Raw genomic sequence first — 13,262 nt, 5'->3', positions numbered from 1 at the left:
GACACCAGGACGTCCTGCAAGCACACTGCCAGTGACAGGTTTCCCCAGTGGGTGGCATGGATGCTGCGCAGGATGAACCCCCACAAAAGAACATGCTCTTTAGCAAAGCAGTTGAGACGAAGAAGGCGTGAGGTGCAGCAAAACGGTTTGTTTTACAGACTTCAACCTTCCCTCTCCAAAAACAAGTCGTTCTGCAACGACAGTTCAAGCTTGCTCCCTTCACAAACATCAAAGGAAAATGCTTTGGCGTCTCTGCCTTTGTTTTTTCTTTCATTCACCCTAAAGTGCTCCCGGCTGCACCCAACTTCCCAAGCTGCCTCTCCTCAGCCACACAGCCTCTCTCTACCAGCACATAGTCCCAGCAGCACTTCCCATTTCCCCCTCACTGCTTCTCAGGCAATTCCCAGCACCCCAGGCGAGGCAGTAGGAATGGTTTCCAAAGTGGTCTGTCCTGTGACCCTCCGAGGAGCCAGAAGAAGACTGGGACAGGAGAGGGGAGCAGTCTGATGTTGCCTTACCTCAGAGAACTTGACACGTCCCTCCAGGAAAGAGCAGTCGGCAGCATTGTGAGTGCAGATGTGGCGGTACTTGCACCAGTGGCAGGGGAAGGAGCCGTTCACACAGGACAGGCAGCTGCAGAGAGAGAGAAGTGGGCAGCGTCAGGGCAGCATCGAGGCAGAGTCCACAGAGGCACTTCTTGGGATGCTTCAGCAGGACCCCGTATCTCTGGGTGGAAAGGACCCTCGATCCATGAGGCAAGGGTCGTACACCAGCAGGCTGGGAAGGGAGGTGCCACACACTCTGAATCCTCAGGCTTTGCCCATGGTGAGGTGGGGAAACGGCCTTTCTGACACCACAGGGTTTGTGTCCCAGCCGGAGTGGCCACACTCCCTCCTCCGCTTGGCAGACTGACCCTGCCCACCCTACTCTCGCAGGGGCCAAGCTCCAGACTTTGGGAGCTTTATTTGGGTTCACTGAAAGGCGATTTTAGCAACAGGCAGCAGGACAAGGGCTCTGCACTGCAGGGGAACAGGGGAGAAAGGGCCAGATTAATGCACGCTCATTGAGAGGAGAATTATAACTAGCGAAAGGTTGGGTCAGATTAACATTTCGGGACTGTAGGGCCTTTCAGCTGCTCACAATAGGTTGTGTGTGACCCCCTCCCTCAGCCCCCTCAGCCCCAGCCCTCCACAGCCGCGCGCGCGTGTGTCTGTGCGCTCCCACCCCCTCCCTCCAGCCCCAGACGCTTCCGTCTCTCTCCCCAGCCTCCTCTCCAAGCTCTTTGTGCAGGCTCTTGCTCCTTTCTCCCTGTTTCTTCTGGGGGATGCCCTCAGGGACCCAGGGATGCCAGGACGCCCATGCTCTGCTCTACATTCCTCTTACCAAAGAAACCAGCCCAGGGACCCGATGCCTCTCCCCAACACAGGAGGGGACACAAAGAGTCCCTCCCTTGTGGAACCATTCACAGGAGCAGCAACCCAACATCCCCTCGCTATCCTCCCCAAATGCACACCCTCTCAGCACACAAGGCATTCCTGTTGGCAGGCACAGGGGATCCTGTGGACCCCCACAGCTGGATGGTGGCTTTCGGGGTTCTCACCCCTGTGAGAAGGGAAGGGGCTGAGCTGTCCTGGGGGGGGGGGGATTGCAGCAACATCCCACATTTAGTGCACAAGCCTTCACAGGGCAGGTCTGCATCAGGCATGTCCGTGCAGCCCAAGCTGCTCTCCCAAGGAGGAGACAGGAGAGCTGCTGAGGCATAAGCTAAAAGGCAGTAAAAATAATCAGCCTGGCTTTAAAAAAGAAAAAAAAAAGAAAAGGGAAAAAAGCAGCAGTACTAGTTTTCTCCTTAGAAGGCTGATACCTGCGCTCACTGATACAAGCATCAAAAGGATCAGGCCCAAAGCAATTATATTTAAACAAAGACAGGCTCTTTCTCTGAACACAGCTCTGGCAGGAGGCAGGCAGCCCTGCCCAGCCCAATTCTGCTCCTAAATCACAGCTACCTCTCTGCCTCTACCCCTGGGAAATGACAGGAAAACACAGCATCACCCTGTGAGGCGGCAGAAAGACAATCTTCTTGGAGGAGAGATCTTTGGTGGCAGAGCCTGGCACACTGAATCCCTCACCCTCCAGCAGACTTGTCACTTTGGAGGTGTGGGGACAGCACATGAGGGAGCCACAGGGTGAGGGCAGCCCAAAGTGCAAACACACACCCAAGGCTTCACAGGCCCACAGCTTCCAGCTCGCCCTGGGGTTTCACACACCATTACATATACAGCAAGAGCTTCCCAAATCCATGTGCACACACTAAGGAAATATTTAATTAAGCTGCTTGCAAAGGGGGTTGGAAGTCATTTCCATGTTTCGCTCACATTTTCACTTCCAAATGAACAGCCCTTTTAGCTTTACCCACAAATATGCTAATTGAGATGCTCCTTATGCAAATATATGCAATTTTATTTCAGCTGCAGAGATTCAACTTAAAAGCAGAGCCACAGCCCCCTATCTCTGGTTGCTTTGATGGAGGGAGGTGCAGAGAGTGGGGGTGTGGGGAACACAAACAAAGCCGAAGGACAGCTCCTGTCCTCCTGGTAAGGGCTCAAGCATGACCAGTGGACAGGCAAATCCAGGATGTGGAGGAGCAGGACAGGGAACACACAGGTTAATCCTCATGGGAATAGTGCAGCCACAAAGAGGTCATGTATGAGAGAAGCATGGTACAAGCAGTCACAAGCCACATGCTGGGGCGTAACTACCAAGCCTAATTGCCTCCCCCTCCCCCCACAGCAAAAGGAGAGATTTTTCCAGTCACCAGCTCTTCTGGGGTCTACAAAAAACATCGTAGTCCCCTTTCCACCACCTCACAAGCCGTCTCAAAGCTGGGTGAAGCTCCCGATGCAGCCCTGCCCCAGGGAGCTCAGCCCCAACAGCTGCAGTTCCACTTTGCAGTTCTTCAGGGCCAAAGCCAAATCTTGGCTAGTTCAGGACTCTTCTCGCCTGAGGGTCTCCTCTGCCATTTAACTACTACAGGTCCCAGCTGGCCTTCTGGTCTCTGCTTGCCAAGGGATCTCAGGTTATCCTCCACATACAGCCTGAGATGCATGGTTCCCCCTTCCTACTTCAGCCCACCCAGTTGCTTCTAACTTAACTGAGCCATTCCTAAAGCCCCATCCCCCTAGATGGTTTTCACACTCTCCCTTCTGCCGAGGTTCTCCATCAGCCATAAGGACATCAAATCCCACCGTGAGAGCACTCACCACACATATCTTGATCTCCAGCATCCCTGCTGCATTTAGAGCTTGTCTGGGTCAGCTCCTGCCCCCAGGCCAAAGACTGCACAAAGTGGTGAATAAGTCAGCACACAGGTGCCAGTAACACAGTGGAACCCTGTTTCCAGCTTGCCTCACTCCTGCACAGCTATTTGATCACCCCAGCTTCCTGAAAACCCAGGGCAGGAGCTGAGGCAGGGACCCCCAGCTGCTGGTCAGGCTGGCAGTGTGGCTGGGGCTGTATCCTCAGTGTGTCCATATCCCCGGTGTGTCCGTGTGCCACTGCTGTCTGTTCCCGGCACAGGAGCAGGTTGCTCGGCAGCACGATGCCATCTGTGCCGTCTCTCTCCTTCCCACGGTCAGGCACTCTTCCCTCATCACTTCTTGCCTAAGAGGTTTTCATCACTCCTGATAATTAGAGGGAGGCTCTCCTTCATGTGTTGAAGTGCTCCCCTCCTTGAAGCATGCCAGGAGAGCAAGAAGCCCAGCCAGGAAGAAAACTGATGGTGGGGGTTCAGCACAGACATGGACCCACAGCTTGCTCCCCATCTGCCTCCTCCCCAGCCCGGCCAGGTGCCAGGTGGAGATGAAGCCCAGGCAAGGCAGGGAGAAGGAGGTCAGACCCACTGGCAATGCCCCCCTTGCCTCCTGATGTCCTCGTGCAAGAGGAGTGGCACCAGACTCAGAGCAGCATTTCAGGATCACTCTGTGCCAAGTGCCTCATCCCAAAACAAGTCCAGGCTCACTGCTGGCCTGCAACCTACCCCTACCAAAGCAGGCATCCCTGCAGGCATCAGGGCAGCTCTGCCCACCTCTGAGTGCATCAAGGACAAAGCCAGAGCATCACCACGCCTCCATGCTTGCCCACAACTCACTACACAGCTGGGTCAACACCTCCCAACACTGCTCCCTCCACTTCCCTAACTGATCCCAAAGTTGGTTAGGCCTGCTAGGGAAACACCCGACACGGCTGCAGAAAAGCAAAGGTGCAGAGAGAGCAGAATGACAGCAAAGAAGCCTCTCCAGGGCCACAAGTACTGCTACAGGATGAGTCCAGACCCAAGGGTGGCCTCGAGGACCAACTCCTTGCTGGGTGTGTGGGCAGCTCTGCAGAAGCCACCTCTGGCCACCACAGAGAGGTCACAGCTGCCTGTCTCTGTGCCTGACCTGAAGCAAAGCTGTAGCTGATGGGAAGCACGGGGAGCCAGAAGTGCTGGGTCCAGGCTCTTCATTTAGTCTCCTTCCTGCTCTCCCAGCCCCAGGCATGCCACATGCCCGAAGGAGCCTAGAGCTCTTCATCACACTGAACAGTGAGGGCAGAAAACAAAAACAGCATCCACAGGAGTGAGATAGGCCTGAGCAGCAAACATGAGAGGGACAGGAGGTGCAAGCATTGCACATACATACACACAGAGATTGAGGCTATTTCCATGGAGCAGCGCATTCCTGAAGGAAGAATGGGGAGCAAAGGGCAGGGAGGAGGGACAGGGGCAAGTTGAACGGCACCAAGAGCAGAGCAGGGGAGGTCCATTAAAAAAGGGGAAGTATAAACACCGTGTTGATGAAAACAGCATCTGTGCAGGCACAGCACAGCCGCCTGTGAGCCCCCTGACTGCTGCTCAGACCTCCTCTTGGCAGGAAGATGCTTCCTTAGTGAATACTCAGCTCCGGCATAGCCTGCATCTGGAGCAGCAGCTGTCAGGGCTGAGGGGCTGAACTGCAGTGCTTTGGGCTTCATATCCATCTCCCTGCCCCAGGAAGAGGGGAAATCCTGAAGAGCTGTGGGACAGACTGTCAGTGTCCCCCCCAGCCCCTACACGGACCTACAGGCAGCTTTCTGACGAGTGCCCAGACCCAAAGCCAGGACAGGCATGGGGTGGAAGGTCAGCTCTTGCCTCCTTCCATCTCTGCCCATCTCAATCAATTTCTGTCCTTTTGACACAAGTCCAATGCTTTTCCATTGCTGCTGGGTTTTGCCAAAGTCCTTACTCACAGGGTAACAGCTGGACATGCTGACCCACCACAGGATGGTCCGGGTCATCCACCATCGTGCTGAAGGATGCAGAATCATGCTCTGGGTTTAAAGGTAATTCCCTTGAAACATCTTCAGCTGCCTCCCCTCACTGAAACACAACATCAGGTTGTACCAGCCCTCCTCATTCACAAGAAACATGACATAAACCAGGTTATCCCAAGCTGTCTCTGGGGCCATCCTACAGATTTTCCACCTGCCCCAGCCCAGGAATATGCAGAGATCTGTTACCACCATGCAGCTCAGCCATGCAAACCCAGATACACTCACTCAACTGCTTGCAGCCATCTGCCCATGCCTTTGAAAGGAAAGCATCTGTAAGCATCTGGAAACGAGCAGCACTGGGCCAGCAGAGAAGCAGCCAGGCTGTGTGCGGGCAGACGGAAAGGCTGCAGCGAGGAGCCCAGTGGCACGAGGACTGGCATCGTCCCACGGGTGCCAGCGGGTGCCTTGGCCACCAGAGCAGCCCAGCCCCACCTTACTGGCACAGCCCCGCTGCTCCCAGCCCTTGGGACACACATTAAAATCCCATTTACTTAATGGAGGCTTATAGGGAAAGCCTGACCTGTGGGATAGAGCCACAGTAGTGTCACTTCGGCCTGGAGGAGTTAAAGCCATTTGGCATGTCTGCCCCTGCTCCATTCTTGCAGAAATTCATCACCCCACAGACCATGGGACCTGACTGTCACAGCTCCCACTGCAGCAAGGCACAACCACAAGGCTGGTACCACCATGACAACCTCCCGGATTGGAGACACCAACACAGGTTTCCAGGATGCTCAGATCCCCCCTCAGCGTCAGACCTGCTGACTTGTGATTTTTCTCCTTTCCTGGTGCCACCACCTGGATTTTTGCTTCCACGTTGCAATGGCTGGACATGCTGGCAGGGAGTCGAGTCTGGTGATGCACTGGGCATGCTGGTGCTTGAAAAAACAGCAGCACTGCAAAACCTGCCCACAAAATTGAAGGAAGCACCAAAGGCTCTCATCTTCTTCCCCATCCAACTCCACTTGCCAGCTCCCTTCCCACAGCCGCACTCTCCGAAAAGCCAAACCACAACAGGATTTATGAAACAGTTTCCAGAGAAGAAATCCAGCAAGGAAACATGGAAACAGTGAGAAGAAATACATCTTAGTATTCCCTGGAATTGCTCACTGGCTTTCAGTGAGGATTCCCCGCTCACCCAGCCCACCAGCAAGAGCGGGCACTGCCAGAGGCAGGCAGGGAGCCTGGTGTTACATCCTTATCTTGAAAGGGAACTCATTTCCCCACAAATGCTTTGAAGAGGGAGTTTAACACTGACAAAGACAACCTCAACATCTGCCCGGAGCAGGCGCTGGACTGGCTGATTCATTAAGACAATCAAAGGTGCCGAGTGGCCTTTAAATGCCTACTCGTGATCTGTGTCCCATCAGAAACCCCCCTGGGAATTCATCATTGGCCCTGCCATGGCATTTTTCATCATGCCCTCCACTGCAGGAACCAGAGCCTGTCTCCAGGAGATGCAGGGGAGCCTGCATGGGCAGCCCTGCTCTCCTGCCATGGGCTGGCAGCAACCCTCAGCCTCCCATGTCCCCCTTTGCAAGGGCCCCATTTCTCTGCACTGAACTCTTAGTTTCTACTCCCCCATTCAGTTCATCTCCCACAGCTCAGCCAGAAGCATCCCCTGCTTTAGAAAGGGATGCACAAACCTTTAGGAGCAAGATGCCCAAAAGATGCCACTGCCTGGTAACACCTGCCTGAGCCCCACGGGAGCCCTGAGTCTGCTGGGGTGTGGTACACAAAGTTGGGATGCCCAGAAGCTTCCAAGGTGACTCTGCTGGAAAGGAATGGAGCCCCAGAGAGGGTACAAGTCTCAGACCAGGGCTCCCAGAGACCCTGCACAAAGTACCCCATGAATCAGTGGTGCCAGTCTGTGAAGGGCACAATCCCACACAGGTGACACTATTTAGCCCTGCTATAGCAGACAGGACAGCTATGGAGCTCTAACTGGAAGGCACCCCCTCAGCCCAGATCATCACAGCGAAACATACAGGCAGCACAAACCACTCTGGACCCTCCTTTACTGCAGGAGAAGGGATCAGAAGCATTTTCCCTTCTGCAACCCCTCCCTGGACCAGGTGGGTTCAAGGAGTCCTTGGAAATGCATGGGAAGAACAGTTTTGCAAGGTGATGGGAAACTAGAGCCAGGATGCTCACACAGCAGCAGGACCAGCCCCACAGCCTGCAAAAGGGTTTCAGCAGCGCGTTTTGCTGATGCCTTTCCAGATGTCTGCTGAAAATAAGAAGGGTCAGACTCTCTCCAGCGCACACGGTGGAGCTGCGTTGGCTTCCCTGGAGCTACCCCAGCTGACATCAGCAAAGAGCTGCCTTATAATCCTCCCATCTCTCCACAACCATCTGAAAAATCTCGCCTAAACATTTCACCCTCAGCTGAGAAATGATTTGACATGCAGAACTCTGGCTTCCAACCCAAGCAAAACCACCCAAATACAAAAAGAAAACGTAATGCACAGTGATCAGAGATCTCCACAGGAAAGACATTAGCCTCATGGAAAACCATATTGTTCCTAATACAGAATTTATCAGGCTGACGTATAGATTTTCCTCCACAAAATATGAAACCTGGATCTGAAAGGCTATTAACTCCAGAGAGATCCATTAAAGACGCCTGTCTGCAAATGGTATTTAAAAGTATTGCATCATCCCAGGAGGTATTGTCATGCTCTTTGGCTATGATTCGACTGCAGGTCACATAGTTAAAACTACCTCCAAACTAAAACTCTTGACATAAAAAAAAAATAATAATAATGTTCACCAGCCTAGAACATGGACTTTTCTATCAGCTCCAACTGGAGCCCATAAATATTAATGCATCCATAATTAGCCTTTTTAAATAATGCATCCAAAATTAAACATCAACGCAGTAATAAATCAGTCAGGGCTCTTTGTTGTAGGTTTGTTTGGGGGGGGGATAGGGTTTTTTTCCCCCTCTGTGTCAGGCACATAAAATAAAATGCCAATTCCCTCTCCACCTCTTCCCGCCGGAGCGCTGATTGGACCAAATCTGATGTCATTTGTACTTAAAAGTCATCTTTCTTTCATTTAGAAAAATAAAAGTCATATCTAGTTTTTGATTTGCAAAATAATGACATTCAGCCAGCCTGAGCCAAAGCTGAGCTAATGTTATTGAAACCACAGGACGTGAAGGGAGACAAAGCTCATCTCAGAGTCAAGGTGAGGCAGAAAGTCAAGTTTGCAAACTCTCTCCTCCCTCACCAGCACAGGGCTCCCAGGAGCAAAGAGCAAAGAGCGGGAGGGCAAGAATCCCTGTGATGCAGGAGCTTTGCAGGGGCCCTCCTCTGACACATCCCTCCCGGAGCTCACTCCGGATGCCCAGCCAGGGCGCCTGCATCTCACCTGCTTTTCCCTGATCAAGGTGGAACTGCAAACAGGCTTTGGAGGAGCAAACTCCAGCAGAGTCCCTGAGCCAGACTTAACACTTTGCAAAAAGACTTCCAAAAGGCATTTGCTTATCTATAATTACTGATCAGCTGGAGTGTCACCATCCATGGGAGGTTCCTGGCAGAGTAAAGAAATCACTTGCATTCTTGAGCTCCAAATTCTTTGCCCAACCACACCCCAGCATCAACTCCAGTCCCACAGCTCAGCTCAAGCACAGTGTTGGCAATTCCTCACCAGGAGTTGAGGTTTGAGAGTTTAGACACCCTGCTTAGAGAGTACATCAATAATCCACACCTCCTCTATTTTATCAAACGCATATCTCAAGCTGTCTAAAAACCCTTACAGGAGTAGATTTCACAGCAGCCTGACAAGAAAGAAAATTCACAATTACTTCCAGTCAGGAAATTCTTGGGTAAATGCCCCAGGACATGCAGCATGTTCCATCCCATGTTGCTGTAACTTTCCAGCTCCCTCTCCAGCAAGCCTGGGAAGCAGGTACGGTGGCAGGAAAATACAGGCTTCTCTTTTTGCATTGCCAAGTCCCTCCTATTAACTGTTTCCAGGAATAACAAGACACTTGGCATTTTCAGTCACATGGATTGATTGCTACAGTCTGCAATGCAGTAAACTTCCTTTTTCTTCCAAAATTTTGCCAAACCCAAAGTCCTGCCAAACCCAAAGTCCTGTTTTGATGTGAGGTTCTGCCCTGATGCTACATGTTCCCACACACCCAAAACAGCTGTGGGTGCTCTGGTCACCATCCCAGTTTACACAGGCAAAAGGAGGAGGTTTCTCACTGTAAACACCACTGTACTCAACTGCCCTTTCCTATTGCAACATTAGCACCTGGAAAGCTGAGAACTCTCTCCCAGTCTCACACCATCCCAACAATCTGTTCCCAGAGCCCTCCCACAAAGTCCAGGCCACTTACGATTGATGAACGCTGCAGTTGTAGAAAACAAAATCCACAGAGGCAAATTTCTTCCCCGTCTCCTTGGATTTCAGGTAGAGCTTCACCACTCGCTTGTCCCCTTTAAGAGACGCAGGCAGAAAAAGGCATCAGAAAGGATACACTCCACGGCCCAGCATTCAGTTCAAGGCTTGTGATGTGCTGGAGAGAGCTGGGCATCCCCACTCCATGCAGTTAACTAACAAAATGCCCCAAGTGTGGCAATAAAAAGAGAGTGTTCACCCACCCCCACTCAGACACCAAACAGGCCAGGAGAGCCCAAGTACAGCTCTGAGCCCCTACAGCTGAACATAACCTGCTGGCATGGAGACTGGTGCCTTGGGTTGTACTGGTGGTACTGAAGGGGGGTTTAACAGTCCTGGGGTCAGGAGAATTTCCCAGAGCCCATGGCCACCTACAAGCACATCTGCCCAGGAATGGTCCACAGGTGGAAATAGGGTCAGGGTGCCCAGGAGTGGTCAACAAGTAGAATCATAAAATGGTTTGGATTAGAAGGGACCTTAAGAATCACCTAGTTCCAACTCCCCTGCCGTAGGCTGTGCCCAAGTAGCTGTGTCCATGGCTTGGAGGAGACCAACGACCAGCCACAAGCAGCACCTACACCCTCCTACACCCTGAGAACCCAACTCGGGTCCAGATCTCAAGACTGGGATTGCTGTCACCAGAGGACTGTGCTCTTCCACATCTGCCTGTGGGGCAACACATGGGACAAGGTTTGTCTCAGGCTTTTTCCCACCCCAGGGCACAAGCTCACCGCGGCCCCTGGTGATGGGGATGACGTCCTTGGCAGAGGGAGAGCTGCAGTAGATCTTCCCATCCTCAATGCGGCTCTCAGATTCAGTGAAGTCTTCAAAGGAACAGTTGACTCCTGCCGAGAGGTCTGGGACGTTCCAGGCCTGCAGGACCAGCTGGGGAGGAGTGGTAAGAGCATCAACACAGAAAATTTGCAAAAAACCTCCTCTTTGTGTAAGTCCAGCAAACAGAAAAGACATGGGGTGCAATCCCTACTCTGCCACCACACGTGGCGGGGAAACCTGCTCTGGGCTTTTGCAAGACAGCCCCATCCATGTATCTCCCTGCTCAAGAAAGGAGCATGGATTTAAATGGGTTAAGAGATGGAATGACTCACAGCCTCCATCCTCGGCCCTTGCCATACCACAAGCCATTACACCTCACCTCTCTACAGAAACCAAGAGCAGTGTCAAGGCTGAAGTGTGTTTCACAGAAAGGCACCCACTCTGGGAGAGTCGAGGAGGGGAGGAATCCACCTCTTCCTTCACAAAGTCATCCCCAGGGTCAGCAGTTCTCACTTTACAAAACGCTTGCCTTATTTCTAATTTGAATTTTTCACAGCTTCCAGCCATTAGTTCTTGTTATGCTTTTCCTTGATAGATTAAAAAGCCCTTTAGTCCCTGATATTTGCTCCTTGTAAAGGCACTTATACTCTGTAATCAAGTCACCTCTTAATCTTCTTTTTGATAAGCTAAGCAGATTGAGCTCTGGAAGTCTCTCACTGCAAGGCATTTTCTCCAGCCTTTAACTCATTTACATGATGTTTACGGGAGGTTTTCAGTCTCTCCAGTTGAAAGCTGGACTCCAGCCCAAGCACAGCATCCCTGTGTCAACCACCCCAGACCTCCATGCAGCATCCTGCCATCAGCAGGGAGATAACTACCCCAGGGTAGCTGCCCAGCCCCCGGCTCTACCCAAGGAGCACCGAGAGCCACACAGCGAGGGCTCAGCCCCAGCACCGCTTTCCAGAACATCTGGAAAGGGCTCAGCCCCGGCATCACTTTCCAGGACATCTTCAGCCATGTTTAACTTTAGACTTGGCAATATCAAACCCCAGCTTCTCTGCTAAACCAGCCACACTCAAACCCAACCGCTCTGAAGGAACTCTCACTCGTTCCACCCTCCAGTGCCATCATTCCAGAAGGTCCCATCTGCAGCTATATCGCATTTACCTCCACATTACCAAAGAACATTTACCCCTGCAGAAGTGATTTCCAAACTGTTTCCATCCAGTGACAATTCCCCTCTGATGAGGAGTTTTTGAGATCTGTCACGGAGCCAGTTCTTAATCCACTTAACACGTGCTTTATCAATATTGTATAATGCTAATTTTTAATCAGAACGTTGTGTTGTACCGAGTCAAATGCCTTGTAGGAGCCTAAAGACATGACATCCCTGCAGTCCCTCTTCTAATTCAAGTCATAAATTCATCAAAGAGCAAAATGTGGTTTGTCACACATAAAACCACGTTGACTGGCATAAATTATATTCCCATCCTTAAATCTTTTTCAGGTGTATACTGAACCTGCTCTTTTTCTTTAGTTTTTCTAAATCTAAAGTCCAACTAAACAGTCTCTGACCATTTCGCCCTTTCAGCATCTGAGAAAAAAAATAAGCACCTTTTATGTTTCTGGGGCTTTTCTCAATATTCAATTATTTATTACAAAGTCATATTATTACAAATATCCACAGGCCATAGAACTCCTTGGCCAACTTTTTTAGGATTCCTGAGTGCCGGATACCCAGACCTGGCAGTTTATTGCTAGTATATGCTGTTTCTTGTTCTCTTCATGGTGCTAATGGCCTGGAAAATACTTCAGCTAAGTCCATCATCCTTTCTGTCTGCACAGGGAAAGAGCAGCAAGTTGTGCATCAAAGCCTCATCCCAAAATATCTACCTCAGGCGAGGGTCAGAGACAGGCTATTGAACTAGACAGATCGCTGGCCACGAATGGCATTTCTGATGGTTGTGCTTGTATTATGCAGAAATATTTATTGCTCAGTTGTGTCTTTTCTGAATAATCATCAACTGGTTTATTATCTCTATCAATACAGAGCCAATGGCCAGCCCTCATCAATGCCCTGCACTTCGCTATGTTTTATTTGTCTCAGACCTCTCTTCCCCTTTCTCCCTGCTTGTCACATAGTCATTACTTATTTTTTTAATTGTCGTCTCCCCAGCCGATGCCTCCAGAGGGCCAGGAGGTGTCTGGGGGGGGGAATCTGAGGGGAGCAGAGGTGTCTTACCGGGACCTCTGACATGGTGACCGAGATGTTCTTGGGCTGCACAGTGAGCTGGACGCACTGCCGCAGGTCGGAGGCGAAGCGCTGGGGCTCGTCCGCCCGTTCGCACCGGTCCTTGCGTGAGCATCTGCAGGGGGACGAAAGCACAACGGTGAGGAGCAGAATCCCCCAGGGGGTCCTGCATGGCTTTGGGCTGACACCACAGCACACAGACTGTTCAACACAGAAATGATGTCCAGGTAGGGATCTTGGGTGCCCAAGGCCCATACAGGAGCTCTGCTCTCCCATGGGACTTCTGGGGGTGTTTTATATTCAGTTTTTCTTACTGGCACAAGGATGCCGAACCCAGGAGCCCATAGGCAGGATTAGTAGGCCCTGTCAGCAGCTTCACCATGCATGGATGCTCATAAGCACAGCCTGGGCACTGTGGGAGGGGATGACAGGCCCCTTGGACCACTCCACCCCTCCACATTTTGGGGACCAAGTT

The 13,262-nt window shown here is 51.6% G+C and overlaps 1 protein-coding gene across 1 annotated transcript in view; it reads right to left on the bottom strand.

Moving 5' to 3' along the window:
* Positions 1-13,262, bottom strand: part of PLXNA1 (plexin A1) — a 119,617-nt gene that overhangs the window by 53,286 nt on the left and 53,069 nt on the right. Inside the window, 4 exon segments of the mRNA XM_017820636.1 lie at positions 519-633; positions 9,701-9,800; positions 10,494-10,647; positions 12,779-12,902. Of these exon segments, the coding sequence (XP_017676125.1) occupies positions 519-633; positions 9,701-9,800; positions 10,494-10,647; positions 12,779-12,902 (493 nt within the window).

Source organism: Lepidothrix coronata, unplaced genomic scaffold, assembly GCF_001604755.1.
Source record: "Lepidothrix coronata isolate B3197 unplaced genomic scaffold, Lepidothrix_coronata-1.0 Scaffold84, whole genome shotgun sequence".
Classification (NCBI taxonomy): domain Eukaryota; kingdom Metazoa; phylum Chordata; class Aves; order Passeriformes; family Pipridae; genus Lepidothrix; species Lepidothrix coronata.
Note: the sequence above shows the minus strand (reverse complement) of the source record. Positions and strands in the feature narration are given on the sequence as shown.